At 35.9% G+C, this 13,842-nt stretch overlaps 1 protein-coding gene across 1 annotated transcript in view; it reads right to left on the reverse strand.

Moving 5' to 3' along the window:
• Positions 1-13,842, reverse strand: part of shi (dynamin-1 shibire) — a 227,030-nt gene that overhangs the window by 186,155 nt on the left and 27,033 nt on the right. The window contains exon 2 of the mRNA XM_068392510.1: positions 6,309-6,386. Within this exon, the coding sequence (XP_068248611.1) occupies positions 6,309-6,386 (78 nt within the window). The remainder of the gene's footprint in view (positions 1-6,308; positions 6,387-13,842) is intronic.

The raw sequence follows: 13,842 nt of genomic DNA on the forward strand, positions 1-13,842 counted from the left end.
AATAGGCTTAGCAAAGATATTTCGATTACGGTAAAGTTACCTTCATTTGATTTTCTCCAATAATTTTATAAGCTGGCAACCTACATGTACTGCTGAATGGTCTTACCTATTCAACACACACACACACAAAAAAGGATATGGTTATTAATATGGGCAAAAGACGTGACATGGTATTCTTCCCTTCATAGGCCGGGTTTATTTCGTTTCCAAGAGTTTTGAGATTATCAAACAACAAACATTGACGCTGTCAAGAAAAGGTTGATATACTTTTTCAAAATTTGGGGTATTCAAAAATAAAGAGTGAACTTGCTGACACAAATTCTGAGGCCCTCTACGCGTTTAGCTATACATAATAATAAACATTCCCATGAGATGGAAAAATAAGAAAATCTGCATTTTATGTATAATGTAGAATATCATGTAAAAAAGTTGTCCACGAGAAAATGAATAAAAACTTTCTTCAGGAGCAAGTCGTTAAAAACTAGAAATGGCAATAAGCTTATCTAACTAGCTATACATTATTATAAACATTTCCATGAGATGGAAAAATAAGAAAATCTGCATTTTATGTATAATGTAGAAAATCATGTAAAAAAATGACCACAAGAAAATAAATAAAAACTTTCTTCAGGAGCAAGACGTTAAAATCTAGCAATGGCAATAAGGTTATCTAAGTAGCTATCCATAATAATAAATAGTTTCATGAGATGGGAAAATAAGAAAATCTGCATTTTCTGTATAATGTAGAATACCATGTAAAAAAAATTGTCCACAAGAAAATAAATAAAAACTTTCTTCAGGAGCAAGACGTTAAGAACTAGCAATGGCAATAAGGTTATCTAACTAGGTCTTATATCTTGCGCCATTCCTAGCTCTTAAATTACACGTCTCTGGCTTGGGCTACGTATCCAAAGGACTCCTTGCGGAAATGAGACAATTTATGCATTCCCTTGCCTGGCCACCAGTTGCGTCAGTTTTCATTTGTTTTTCTGGATGCTTTCAAGTTTAAGCCATTATGCTTGTATACACAATACAGTATGAATAATTGCATTTCAATACAATGCTGTACAATCAAAATCAAAACTATAATTACAATTATTATTTATTCTATCAATTAAACCTAAAATAAGTGATAATGAAAATAACTTATTACTAAAATACCAAAATAACTAATATTTTTTTTCAAATTTGCCAATGTATATCAATTCAAATTTGCCAATGTATATCAATTCAATAATGCCGTGACACATTGTGTAAACATGAATGATTGCTTAAACAGCCTTGCAAAGTTCTTAACCAATTTATAACTGAAAACCTAACCGTTATACCTGCACAAAAGTACGTTCCTTAAAACCCTCGATTTAAAAAAAAAAAAAAAAAAAAAAATCTGATACCTTATACTGAACGAGGTTATATTTACTAACAAAACTGTCATAGCTCAACTTCTATTTGAAACCACATCAACCTGCCTCTCAACTCACTTGGCAATGTCAAAGTGGTTAATCTATTTCTCCTTCAACCTGTCTATACCACCATCAAGTACGGGTGCCTCTTCACTTCAGTTCAATCGAAGACATAACCCTCCCCACTCACAGGAAAACACTCAGAAGTAAATATATGAGAGAGAGAGAGAGAGAGAGAGAGAGAGAGAGAGAGAGAGAGAGAGAGAGAGAGAGAGAGAGAGAGAGAGAGAGAAACAAAAATGTTCATAGCTAAATAAAAAATACAATTAGACAGGACAATCTAAATTTAGAATTTGACCAAACCATTAGCATCGATACCCAAATGTCCAATATATTTAGTTTTTTTTTTTATTTCTAACAAATTACGTGTTTAGTCCAATACAGCCACGAGCTTAAATTAAGAAGTAGCTGTAACCTAAATACAATAAAACAATCCTGTATTCAGATATAAATAAGATAGTTATCATTACTAGAAACATAAGTGAAGCTTAAAAATTTAATTCGTACAAATCCATAAAGTAACAATAACCAGTTTGACAAATGTTACAGAATATCACCATAAGTTTAAAACTGCTTCCTCTGACAAAATGACTCATATCAAGTTATCGAGACCCTTGAGTCATGCAATAAAAAATAAATGGTCATTGCGACAATTCATAGTTTAACTACCGAATCTTAAGGAAAAAACTTCAATTTTGAGATTAGCCGGTTCAACTATTATCCAAAAGGTCATTATTCTCATGGGATAATTGTAAAGTTTAAGAGACAACGTGTTTCCACAGTTCACAGATGTTTCATGAGTGGGTCACCCTTTGCACACCTGTGCTAAACATGAAGATCAATTTAAAATTCCTGATTACCTGTGAGTAAGGAATGGTGCCTAAAAGTCTGCGCCGTAAAAAAAATATTGATCTTTATATTCCTTTCTTATATTTCTCTGGATAATATCACATCTCCTGAACGATAAATTCGACTTTAACGAGAAAAAAAAAAGGTTCATTGACCAAATATCAAGTGATACACAATTTTCGAGGGCAAGACTTCCGATTATCAAATTTTGCTGACAATGCGTTTGTTGTTTATTGTATACCAGTTAAGCTCATATTAATGGGATAAACGTTTAAAAAGTCTGGAAACCTTTTCTTTAAACAATCACGAATTAATAATGCCCTTTTATATAGTAGTAGTTGAAATTTGCCCATGGAAAAAGCAAAATAAATAACATCAAAACAGTTTCCTACTCAGTGTGACAGAACACACTTTTAAAGCTAAATACTTTTCTCGTGAGCATACAGCTAAAAGTCAATAACCTCCCTCTTCCTCCTCCCCGTTTACAGCTGTCCATCATACTGATCATGTGGTACATCGTACTTATTATTACTCAACTTACTTGGGCATTTGGGCATGATAAACGTGATGTATATTTTGGAAATTCTTACAGTATTGCAACCGAGAAACTAACAATTTACAGAAAGACAATTCTGGCTAGTACAGAGGTAACGTGTTTGCCTCGCATTCGCGTGGCAAGAGATCGATCCCCGCCCAGGGCCGTGAGTTTAAGCTGTATACTGGGGAGGCTACTGTTGTGGTAAAACACCAGAGGGGGGGGGGGTTGGCTTGCCCGGCTGACATTCTGGTGAGCATCTATTCTGATGGAACTGGAACTGAAACCAGACACCTTTAAGTGAAATTAACCCTAATCAACCCTTACCGGATGTGTGCAAAAAATAACCAAGATTACGTTAACAGCAGTAGCTTTTGTTAAAGAAAGAAAGAAATAGAGCTTAAGATTTTTTTACCACATACTGGATAAGAGTCATAGGCAAACAAAAATACATTTGAAGCAATTATGATTATCAGATAATAAAAGTGCCACTGAAGATGCTCACAAGTGGATTCTAGTTGCTTTCGAAAATACTACAATCACTGCATTAAAGCACAAGAAAGTACCTGCCCATATCCCAAATATATCTTTCAAGCTAGTACATACCAGCGCAAACTAATAAGAGCCTTAGACAAGATTGCCAGTTAAGGAGCCTCAGACAAGACTGCCCGTTAGGGAGCCTTTGACAAATTGTCAGTTAGGGAGCCTTAGACAAGATTGCCAGTTAGGGAGCCTTAGACAAGATTGCCAGTTAGGGAGTCTTAGACAAGATTGCCAGTTAAGGAGCCTTAGACAAGATTGCCAGTTAAGGAGCCTTAGACAAGATTGCCAGTTAGGGAGCCTTTGACAAGTTTGCCAGTTAGGGAGCCTTTGACAAGTTTGCCATTTAGGGAGCCTTTGACAAGTTTGCCATTTAGGGAGCCTTTGACAAGTTTGCCATTTAGGGAGCCTTTGACAAGTTTGCCATTTAGGGAGCCTTTGACAAGTTTGCCATTTAGGGAGCCTTTGACAAGTTTGCCATTTAGGGAGCCTTTGACAAGTTTGCCATTTAGGGAGCCTTTGACAAGTTTGCCAGTTAAGGAGGTTCAGACAAGATTGCTAGTTTTTGCCAGTTAGGGAGCCTTTGACAAGATTGCCAGTTAAGTAGGTTCAGACAAGTTTCCCAGTTAAGGAGGTTTATACAAGATTATTAGTTAAGGAGTCTCAGACAAGATTGCCAATTAGGGAGCCTTTGAAAAGATTGCCAGTTAGGGAGCCTTAGAAGCCTTTGACAAGATTGCTAATTAGGGAGCCTTTGAAAAGATTGCCAGTTAGGGAGCCTTTGAAAAGATTGCCAGTTAGGGAGCCTTTGAAAAGATTGCCAGTTAGGGAGCCTTAGACAAGATTGCCAGTTAGGGAGCCTTTGACAAGATTGCCAGTTACTGTAGGTAGCACCATGGAACAAAAATTTCAGGTCATGCGGGTAGTGATGATTGGCCTTTGGTGTACCCATATAACCGTTCGACTACGAAACAAAATGCAGTCAGGATGCAATAACCATAAGAAGTCTGCGTCTGCCGTTTCAAGTGGTATTACGGCACATCGAAATGAATGACAATAATTCAGTAAGAGAGCTTTAATTAAACCTGCGTTAAATCGTTATACCCTAGCACATCGGAACAATAATTTAAATTAAAGGGGAAATCGTGGCTAATCTCTTCACGGACATCATCATCATTACTACTACTACTACTACTACCACTACTACTATTACTACATGCTAAGCTACAACCATATTTGGAAAAGAAGAATGCTATAATGGAACTATTTTAATGATTGGGAATGCCATATGCACATATGGGAAAGTACATATATGAAAATCTGGTATTGAAAACTTGAATTGAAATTCGTTAAGTGATTCAGTGAGCGTCATTTACAAATAACGGTGTGGGAAAATAAGCCTTCTGCAGCGTCAATCGTGCAAATACAGGATCAGATAAACAATACTGTAAAGCAGTACAAGGGTTCTAAGAAGGGTTCCTTCACTTCGAACATTTCTTTCTATCTCTTCCTTTTCCTCTATTCATTTCGATTTATTCCTGCTCCCCTGATCTTATTTACCTTCCTATTTGTTTTAATTATCTCACTTCGATGAAGATCACAAATAACTTTGGTTAGATCTATGAATCTAAAAATGTGACGAGTTGGTATCAAAAGGTTTATAATACTATATCTACTTTAATGGAAATATATATCTCTTTAATGAAATCACATACGTAGAGCAATGTAGTTTCCTTTTTTTAATTTATTACATAATAAAATATACTTCCAGTATTTACTAACAATACCCTCTTACTCCAGGTTCACCCTACAAGTTGAACGATTCAATTTGTGACTGGAATTTTAAGCGAAATGTAGTGAAAACTTTTCAGTATTCTATCAACTGAAATGTATTGAATTAAACATTCGTGTATTACCATCGAAAAAAAAAATTAAGTAACTTTCTATGATGCATTAACAGCTTACTGTTTCGATAATATGGATTTGATAATAAACTAGCAATATGCCGAATGCTGAATGCCTTGGAACGTATATGGTAATATGAATTACACAAGGTCCATTTCACCAGAAAAGCAGCCCTTAAATTAAAAGTAAACTAATCTGCAAAATCAGCAAAAATAGCCTTGAATTTCAAAAATGGAAGACAAATTGCGAGTTAGCAAGCACCTCTCAAAGTATTCACTCGGCGAAGACTCTCCCACGAAATAAGAGTAGGCTCGTGAACCTAACAATTAAAGAAGAACGCAGAGACAGGATCGCACATCTCCCCAGAACTTTGGTTAGTGGCTCTGGATGATTAATCAATATGAAGTGATCGTATCTAGAATCGGCCTCTTCGTTCTCAAGGCACGTACTGTATGTTCTCTCTTCAAAAAGACAAAAAAAAAAAAATCCTTTGAAAACTTGATATCTATTCTAAAGGGGTGACGATTTCAATGCTTTATACCAAGCAATTAATAAGACATAAAAAGCGACCGTAATTATCTTTCAATAAGTTATAAACTAATCCATTTTATCATTTACTTATCACTGTTTCCCATTCCTCCATACATGGACCAGGTAAGTACACTTAGTTGCATGTCCCTTTTTCATTTAGATGAAACCAACTCCGATGGCCAGGAAATATTGCCATAGCAAAATAAATATTTTGTTTACTATGAATTTTACTTGCATTAAGAATATGTCAATAGACAGCATACAGGTCTCGTAAATATTCTAACGTGTTATGTGCCAATATCGTTTGTATCTGTACCAGTTAGCTTTGCATTCAATGCATTAAAAACTCAACTGAAAAACTTTTCTTATATACCGTATTTTCCAAGTACTTTCACTCTAAATACCTTCCAGAATTAATAATTTTATACCTAAGGGGGACACCAATTCCTCACCAATTTCAATGGATATTACAGGAACATTTTCACTCACCATGTGGATTAAATATGAGCTGCAGGATAAGTGGTCGACGGGTGACAATACCAGAACCACGAGGCAAGAAGTCTCTGAAAAATAGAAAATAAAACACTTCATTAATGTTAACCTAAGTGGCATATTTAATATTGGTCAATAGCTTTGCTTTTGACCGTAACCATCAACAATCATACATTTATGTGCCCATGTATAGTTCCTATTTCACGATGTAATTTTGAACGAAAGAATTTTACAGAGGAAATGAGTGGATGAATAATAATAATATAAATGTATAGGTAAAATATATATATATATTTTAATTTTTTACATAGTAAATGCAGTATTGGAGCTGCAGGGAGTAGAACGGCAAATGATAATTCAAATGGACGTAGCAAAAGGAATTGCTAAGTAAAAGGATACACTTTTAAAGCAGCTGATTGGAAAACAGTTGTCAAGTTTTGCAAATACATCATATCTTGTAACAAAACCCAGACAATTTTTGAGGAAAATTTTTACTAACCATTAAATGTTCTGAAGATAACTAAAATTTCCTTACTTTTTAATGTTATAAACACATTAGAACACCTAGTGGGGTTAAATACTGAATATATATAGATACACACACACACACACACACATATATATATATATATATATATATATATATATATATATATATATATATATATATATATATATATATATATATATAACATACTTTATACACATACACAAACTCACTTTAATGGATAAACATTGCTGACTAAAACTTAAGTCTAGTGTATACATTTGTTCGATTTTGAATTTTTCGTCAATATGACAGATATTTAAAAGTTGAAGGCATTATAAAAAAACTTTGTTTCAAATAGCTATGCTTGCGAATTATGTTCCTACGAGATAGTACAGCGCAGCTGATACATTAAACAAAACATGATTTCATACCTTACGCAAACTTTATGTATTAACCTCTTCACCGTACCATTTTCAGTTACCTGCTAGTATGAAGCCGATAGTTTTCTGAATCTTCAAATAAACTTTGAATAACTTTGCGATGTGAATAAATCTAAAGTGATAATTGTATTAAGTGTTTGAAATATTGTAAACTGTAAACCAAGCATAAAAAAGGGAGAGTTCCTTATCTCTTGAGAGGTCAAGCTTGACACTGTTGTACAAAGCATCATCAGGACACTGATTCTGTTTAAACTGATTTGTTTTATTTGATATTTCAAGTGATTTTCGGAAACTATTTTATTTGGCCTGACATTATATTCGGAATGGGACACTATCACTTTTCCCCCCGCAAGACGACAGTAATGACTTTTTTCCGATATGGCTGTCAAGCTGATATGCAACCCCAATCATATAAGCATGGACAACTGTACAGTAAAGATTGTATTCTTTGTAAAGTTGAATCTCATCCAACCGCTAAATTGGGACCTTTGTCCATTCCATCTTAAATCTCACAAACAAATAAGTCACGCAGATTAGTGTTATTAAAAATATTAATCAAGAATTGTTCAACACTGAATTAGAGCAGCGTAGAAAGCTCGTTTATATCAATTCCGTATATGAATTGCATTAAAATACAGCAAGGTTTTGGATGACATCAGTATATACTTACAGTTTAACACTACTTTTATTGAGAAATTCCACTAAAAAACTTACTAAGTATCCATATTAATTAATCCTTATCTTGTTACGAATAATTTTTATATTATTTTATACACTTTATGAAGGCTATCAAAATCCTATACTGTTCCGTACGATTTTTACTATGTTCATATCATTTATGTGCTTAGATCTACACCATTTCCTTTTAACTTAAATGTAATGAATCTGTAAAATTACTATGAACAACTCTTCTCTTTAAATGTAATGTAGAACATATAATTCAAATTTGGCACAAGGCATATTTGCAGGTTTGGCTGGCATGTAATACCCAGAGAGAAACCTAACCAAGCCTAAGAAGTCATACAAGGTATATTAAAAGTGGGTGAGGAGTAACAAATTTTGCATATATAATCTTTTTTTTTTTTTTTTTAGCAAGGGTTCCTAAAACCTTTACTATTCCTTATCCAAAGATGTTGAAGCTGAGAACATTAAAAACACATACTCTGAATATAAAACTATAATGATTAAAGTTTTTATTCTTGGGCATATTTCAAATTGATAAATAGACACCATTGTGATGGGATCCCATCCTATTCAAAGACAATATGCACAGCTTATACTGTATTATAAGTTCAAATAAGACAAATTAAATAAACTAGAATCTGAAATAATTCTAATAAGTCCTCAATCAGGAATTTTCAGTCAATAAAATGTGACCTGGATCAAAATCCAAACTGGTCTTTTAAAGTGCAAAATAATTTCTCAAAAGATCTACATTGAGATGACTCAATCTCAAAACGAAACTGAAAATTTTTATTATTTCAATAGGTTCTTAGTGCATAAGACAAATTCTAAAATGAAAATACTAAACATCTTTAAGTTTATTTTCTAATCTATGTATCAGAAATATATCAAAAGTTTAGTTAACGCTATGAACAATAGCTACAACAAAAGTAAAGTAGTTTGTCTTATAATGCATCATAAAAATAGCCAAACTTTCTTTTCTTTACAGTATATCATACAAGAACACCAGCAACCAACTTTGAACCGAGAAAAAAGAAAAACTCTCTCACTAATAGATCTTAATGTCCCACACACAAAAAAAAGGTATAACGGGCTGCTTTTGCATGTAATGCATCTCTAAACAAAAAGTCTACCTGTATTTACCATTTTACATAATGGAAACAAGAATATTTCCATATGAAGGCATAATTAACTATGGAAAAAAAGGGCTTACAAGGTCTTCCTATTTCATCTTAACAGATCACACCATTAAATAGGAGGAAATTAATCTGCAGGGTCTCATCACAAGCAATGCCAACACCATGAATTACAGTTGATCAAATAATCCTAAGCTAAGAAAGTATTTCCTCAATCTTTAACACAACATTTCCTACTCTAAGATAATCTAATAGCAATCCATCCTTACATATTTTACAGAAATTCAGAACTTATGTCTATCAACAGAATTCTTGACTGCCTATCCCTTTCTTCAAAAATGTATGCAGAAACTCATCAAGAAGAGTTAGAAGTTTCTGATGAGCATCTTTAGCAAAAGGGAAAGAGAAAGAATTGGTAAACAGTACCATATAAAAAAGAAAAAATTGGTAAAAAAAGCTAGGTGACCATAAAAGTTTGTCTGCATTCAATTTGTACCAGATCCTATCAAAAGCCTTAGATACAAAGACTAATACTGAACATGATACAATATCATAAAAGGGTCATGAAAAGAGAATGGCGATGTATTCGGAGATGAGGAGGAGATTGTCAGCTTTCCTAATGTTACAATACTCTCGCAGTTTATCAGTTTAAGTTACAAAAACACTACATAATATATCAAGACAGGTTCAGGTACGCGCTGACAAATGGTTGATGTGTCTGCCATTTCCAAACCATAGGGAAGGGATAGCTGTGATGCTTTGCTGGGGTTCTATGTTTTACTGGTGAGGACTGCACCAGTGCCTTGATAGGCAAGGGCAAGGTAGTTCCCCTGAAGAAACTCCAGAAAAACCCAAAATCACTAAAGACCTTCCAGCAGTTTGGGTTTGAGTGGGATGTAAAACCTGAGCTCTACCAACAGATGAATATATTCACCTGCCTCAAGTATAGATATCATTCTGAAATAAAGCTAAACAATTTGAGAGAACTGATGCTGAAGAGGACTGCAGATGACAAAACAAGTAAAGGTACTTCCAATCCAAGTTGGAGCTGTCTAAGCTTCCACTCTGTACTGACTACCATGCCCTTCATGTTTTAAGTGTCATTCACCGTGCTGTCTCGTTCAAAAGGTTACACAAGCAGCTTTACTGAGTTCCTAAACCATATGATGGACAAGGATGGTAAAGGAGGGAGACCTGCTCGAATCCCTTTGGTTATATGGATCGATCTTGCCACCCTCACTGATTGACCTAGACACACCCAATCATAAGGAGGAGAATAACAGTGAAGGAATCACAAGCTATGATGACTTTTAGAATATCCAGACAATTAGCGATGTACCCCCATTTACCTTGCTTGATATGCTGAATTTGTGTTTGATATCTAAAGTCAACCTAACAAGAAAATTATGTAATTATTCAACGATAATGTTCATAATGCCAACTCCCACACGCATTATGAACATTAGGTTATTTTAAAAAATAAATGGAATTTTATGAATAAATCTATTATTTCAATATTCACTTGATGTTCATATACATTACATGCCACCCCTTCCTCCCCACTAACTAGTGATGACAAGAGGATAGTGATTTAATTTTGACTTCTATACTGTACTGCAAGAGGAAGTACTGTATCTGCGACGTACCCAAAACGAGGTTACAGTATTGCTATTTACTGCCAGATTTTCTTCAAACTAAACAAAAAGTACAAAGTCATTAAAAGGAAAAACCTAAATCATTTATATGGGTTACACTCCATTGCAGTTTTATATGGAAGTCTTACTTAGGTGGGATTAAGTCCGTGTGACAATACTGTATTACGACGTCTGTCTGACCCTTGACCGAAGATAAAATAACAATCATGACTGGTTTGTATATGCAGCAGTGTCATGATGTTAGCCACACAAAAGTTGGTAATTGTTAGTCTAGGATTTAGAAGTAAGCATCCTGAAGGCCTATGGTCAGCAGGAAGTCATTCTTTTTGAGAACCTATATCTTTACTGGGAGTCTCAATCTACACTGCGTTTGAAGCGCAAATTAGTTCAAGTGGGAAGGGTCTATGACAGGTCTCCAACCTCTAGATAATTTCTCCAATAAGAGGCCACTGAAGAAACTCTGCCCCTGTGAAGAGTATAAAGTCCATAGAAGGGAGAAGATATGTTCCTCTACGGAGGTTCTCCTCTGTTACCCACCATTATAGATCGGCTACTTAATCCTGACCTACCGGCACTGAGTCGTCCAGGGATCCGGTGTGCTTGTTCCTCACGGACTTTAGCTGCCATTGCAGGGATCTTATCCTGAGGTAGCTGTTGGGAACAATCGAATATGGAAAGTTAGATGACCTAAGAGGAGCAACCACTGACGGGCTGGTAGATTTTCTTGTCCGAGGAAGGGACGAGCCACTTTTCTCAGCCTGTGTACTCTGTCGTCTGATGGAAAAACTTTTTGAAGGTTGGCGTCTATGATCATACCGAGATAAACCAGCCTCCGAGATGGAAGCAGTGAAGACTTAGAGATTTATAACGATCACCATATCCTAACAAAACTTGAGAAGCATGTCTCGATGATGAAGAGGGGTCATCTCCGAGTCTCCTAGAATCAGCCAATTGTCTAGGTATCTTAGGAGATGAATGCCGTTCTTGTGCGCCCATGATGACACTAGGGCATATACCCAGGTGAAGACCTGGGGTGCTGTCAAGAGACCAAAGCAGAGAACGAACTCCTACGTTTATTCTCGTGTATGATTTTGATATACTTCCTTGAAGACAGATGGATTAGGATCATGAAGTCACTTGGTTTTACTGCCTAGATGACTGTGTCTGCCCTCTTCATCCTGAAAGGAATTTGTAGAACAAACTTGTTCAGGGGCTTGAGATCTATGACTGGTCTCCAGCCTCCAAACGCCTTTTTCACAAGAAAGACTCGACTGTAGAAGTTTGGAGACCTGTCTAGGACATCTTGAAGAGTACCCTTCTGCAACATGGTCTGGACTTCGGCCTAGAGGGCCAACTACTTTACAGATCCCTTTGTAAAGAAGCTTAGAGGAATTGGATCCCGGGTCAGAGGAGGGAGATTGTATGAAGGGGACGCGATAACCTACGCCGATCACTGTGATCATCCAGGGATCTGCCCCATGAAACTGCCACCTTTGCAAGAGGTGTTGCAGGCATCGCCTCACTGATGAACTGATGAGAGGATTGCCCTCCCTAATTGGAATTGATTGATTTGAGGTTTTCTGGCATCCTGACATCTAAGGTCATTGACACCGATATCATTTATTATAAATAAGGAATAAAATAATATTCAATTAAGACCATAAAAGCAAAGATGTCATTTTAAAAGTTAAATAGCTTTCAGAACACCTGCTTCTGAAGTAAAGCTAAAAATACCGCAACCATGGTAGGACATACAATGTCCAAGAAACTCGTTAAGGATGAACCTGCCATCCTTACTTTGAGCCTCGAACTTATCTATTTCATTCACTAGTATATGTATAGCATTCGGTCAACAAGTGCCTCACTGTCAAAGGTACAAACATTCGTCGCAATATGGCTGGTATTGGCCAGTAAGCAGATGTTCACGTGTCAACCGAGTGTGACCAATGCGGAGACGACTAAGAGTAGTCTCCCACTTTCGGGGCATCATGTTATACTTCCAGGGGTATATACTACTGTATGTTATTTCTCGCATCTTATTTTCACCGAGTGTGACCTATGCGAAGACGACAAAGAGTAGCCTCCCGCTTTCGGGGCATCATGTTATACTTCCATGGGTATATGCTGTTATTTCTTGCATATTATTTTCAATTAAACTATCGCAAAGCAGTTGCCAATTATTAGAAATCAAATTCTTAATGTTGGGTAAACAATCATCACAAAAAATGGGATACCTTCTTGGTAGCAATTCAGCTGCAGCATTCTTTGCCAGTAAATATGCCTTCTCGTTTCCACACACACACACATGTGCCAGAATCCAGCAAAATTGAACTGTTATAACTCTCGGTCCAATAATAAAAAGCCACTCTAAATTCTTTAAAATAAAGGGTTACGGGAATTAAAAACTGCTAAAGCTTGAAGGACACTCCTTGCATCACTAAAAATGGTACAATTAACTCCCTCTTCCAAAGCTATTTTTTAAAGTGATTAGTATGCTATATAGTTCTGCAGTAAATATGGAAGCTGTTATAGGAAGTGCACCGCTACAATTAAAAGCATTACTATATATAGTACTCGAAAACCAACACCAGCATCGGATTTGGGGCCATCAGTATATATAAAAGTTGATTTCTTATGGTTTTGCAACATGTTCCATAAAAAGAGACCCAGCTTCCAAGTCTGTCATATTCTTTTCAACTCCAATAAAATATTGGCAAAAAAGATACCTCTGGTCATATCAATGGAGGCATTGATAATATCTAAATGGAAGCACCTTAGTTATATCTATATCAAGACTGTATCAATTGTTTCACCCGAAAACCATACGGTTGAGGGGATTTTGGGGTAACTCAAAAGTATGTTGAGTTCCTTACAAGGCTTGCAGTCTGAGAGGCTAAAGAATTAGTCTTAGCAACCTAAACCAATACCTAGCGGGAACGGCCACCTGGCCACCCCCTTTACCACCTCTGAAAGGTTTGGTCTATTTCTGGTCCATGGACTGAAAGGGCTATTTAAGACACCCTAGAAGATCCTGTGGATCTAGAAGTCGAGGGATGAGATGAGATGAGCTGGGCTAATCTTTGGAGGACTGAGGAGCCATCCCATAAGGCCAAGAAGTCATG

The sequence above is a fragment of the Palaemon carinicauda genome, chromosome 18 (assembly GCF_036898095.1).
Source record: "Palaemon carinicauda isolate YSFRI2023 chromosome 18, ASM3689809v2, whole genome shotgun sequence".
NCBI classification, from domain to species: Eukaryota; Metazoa; Arthropoda; class Malacostraca; order Decapoda; family Palaemonidae; genus Palaemon; species Palaemon carinicauda.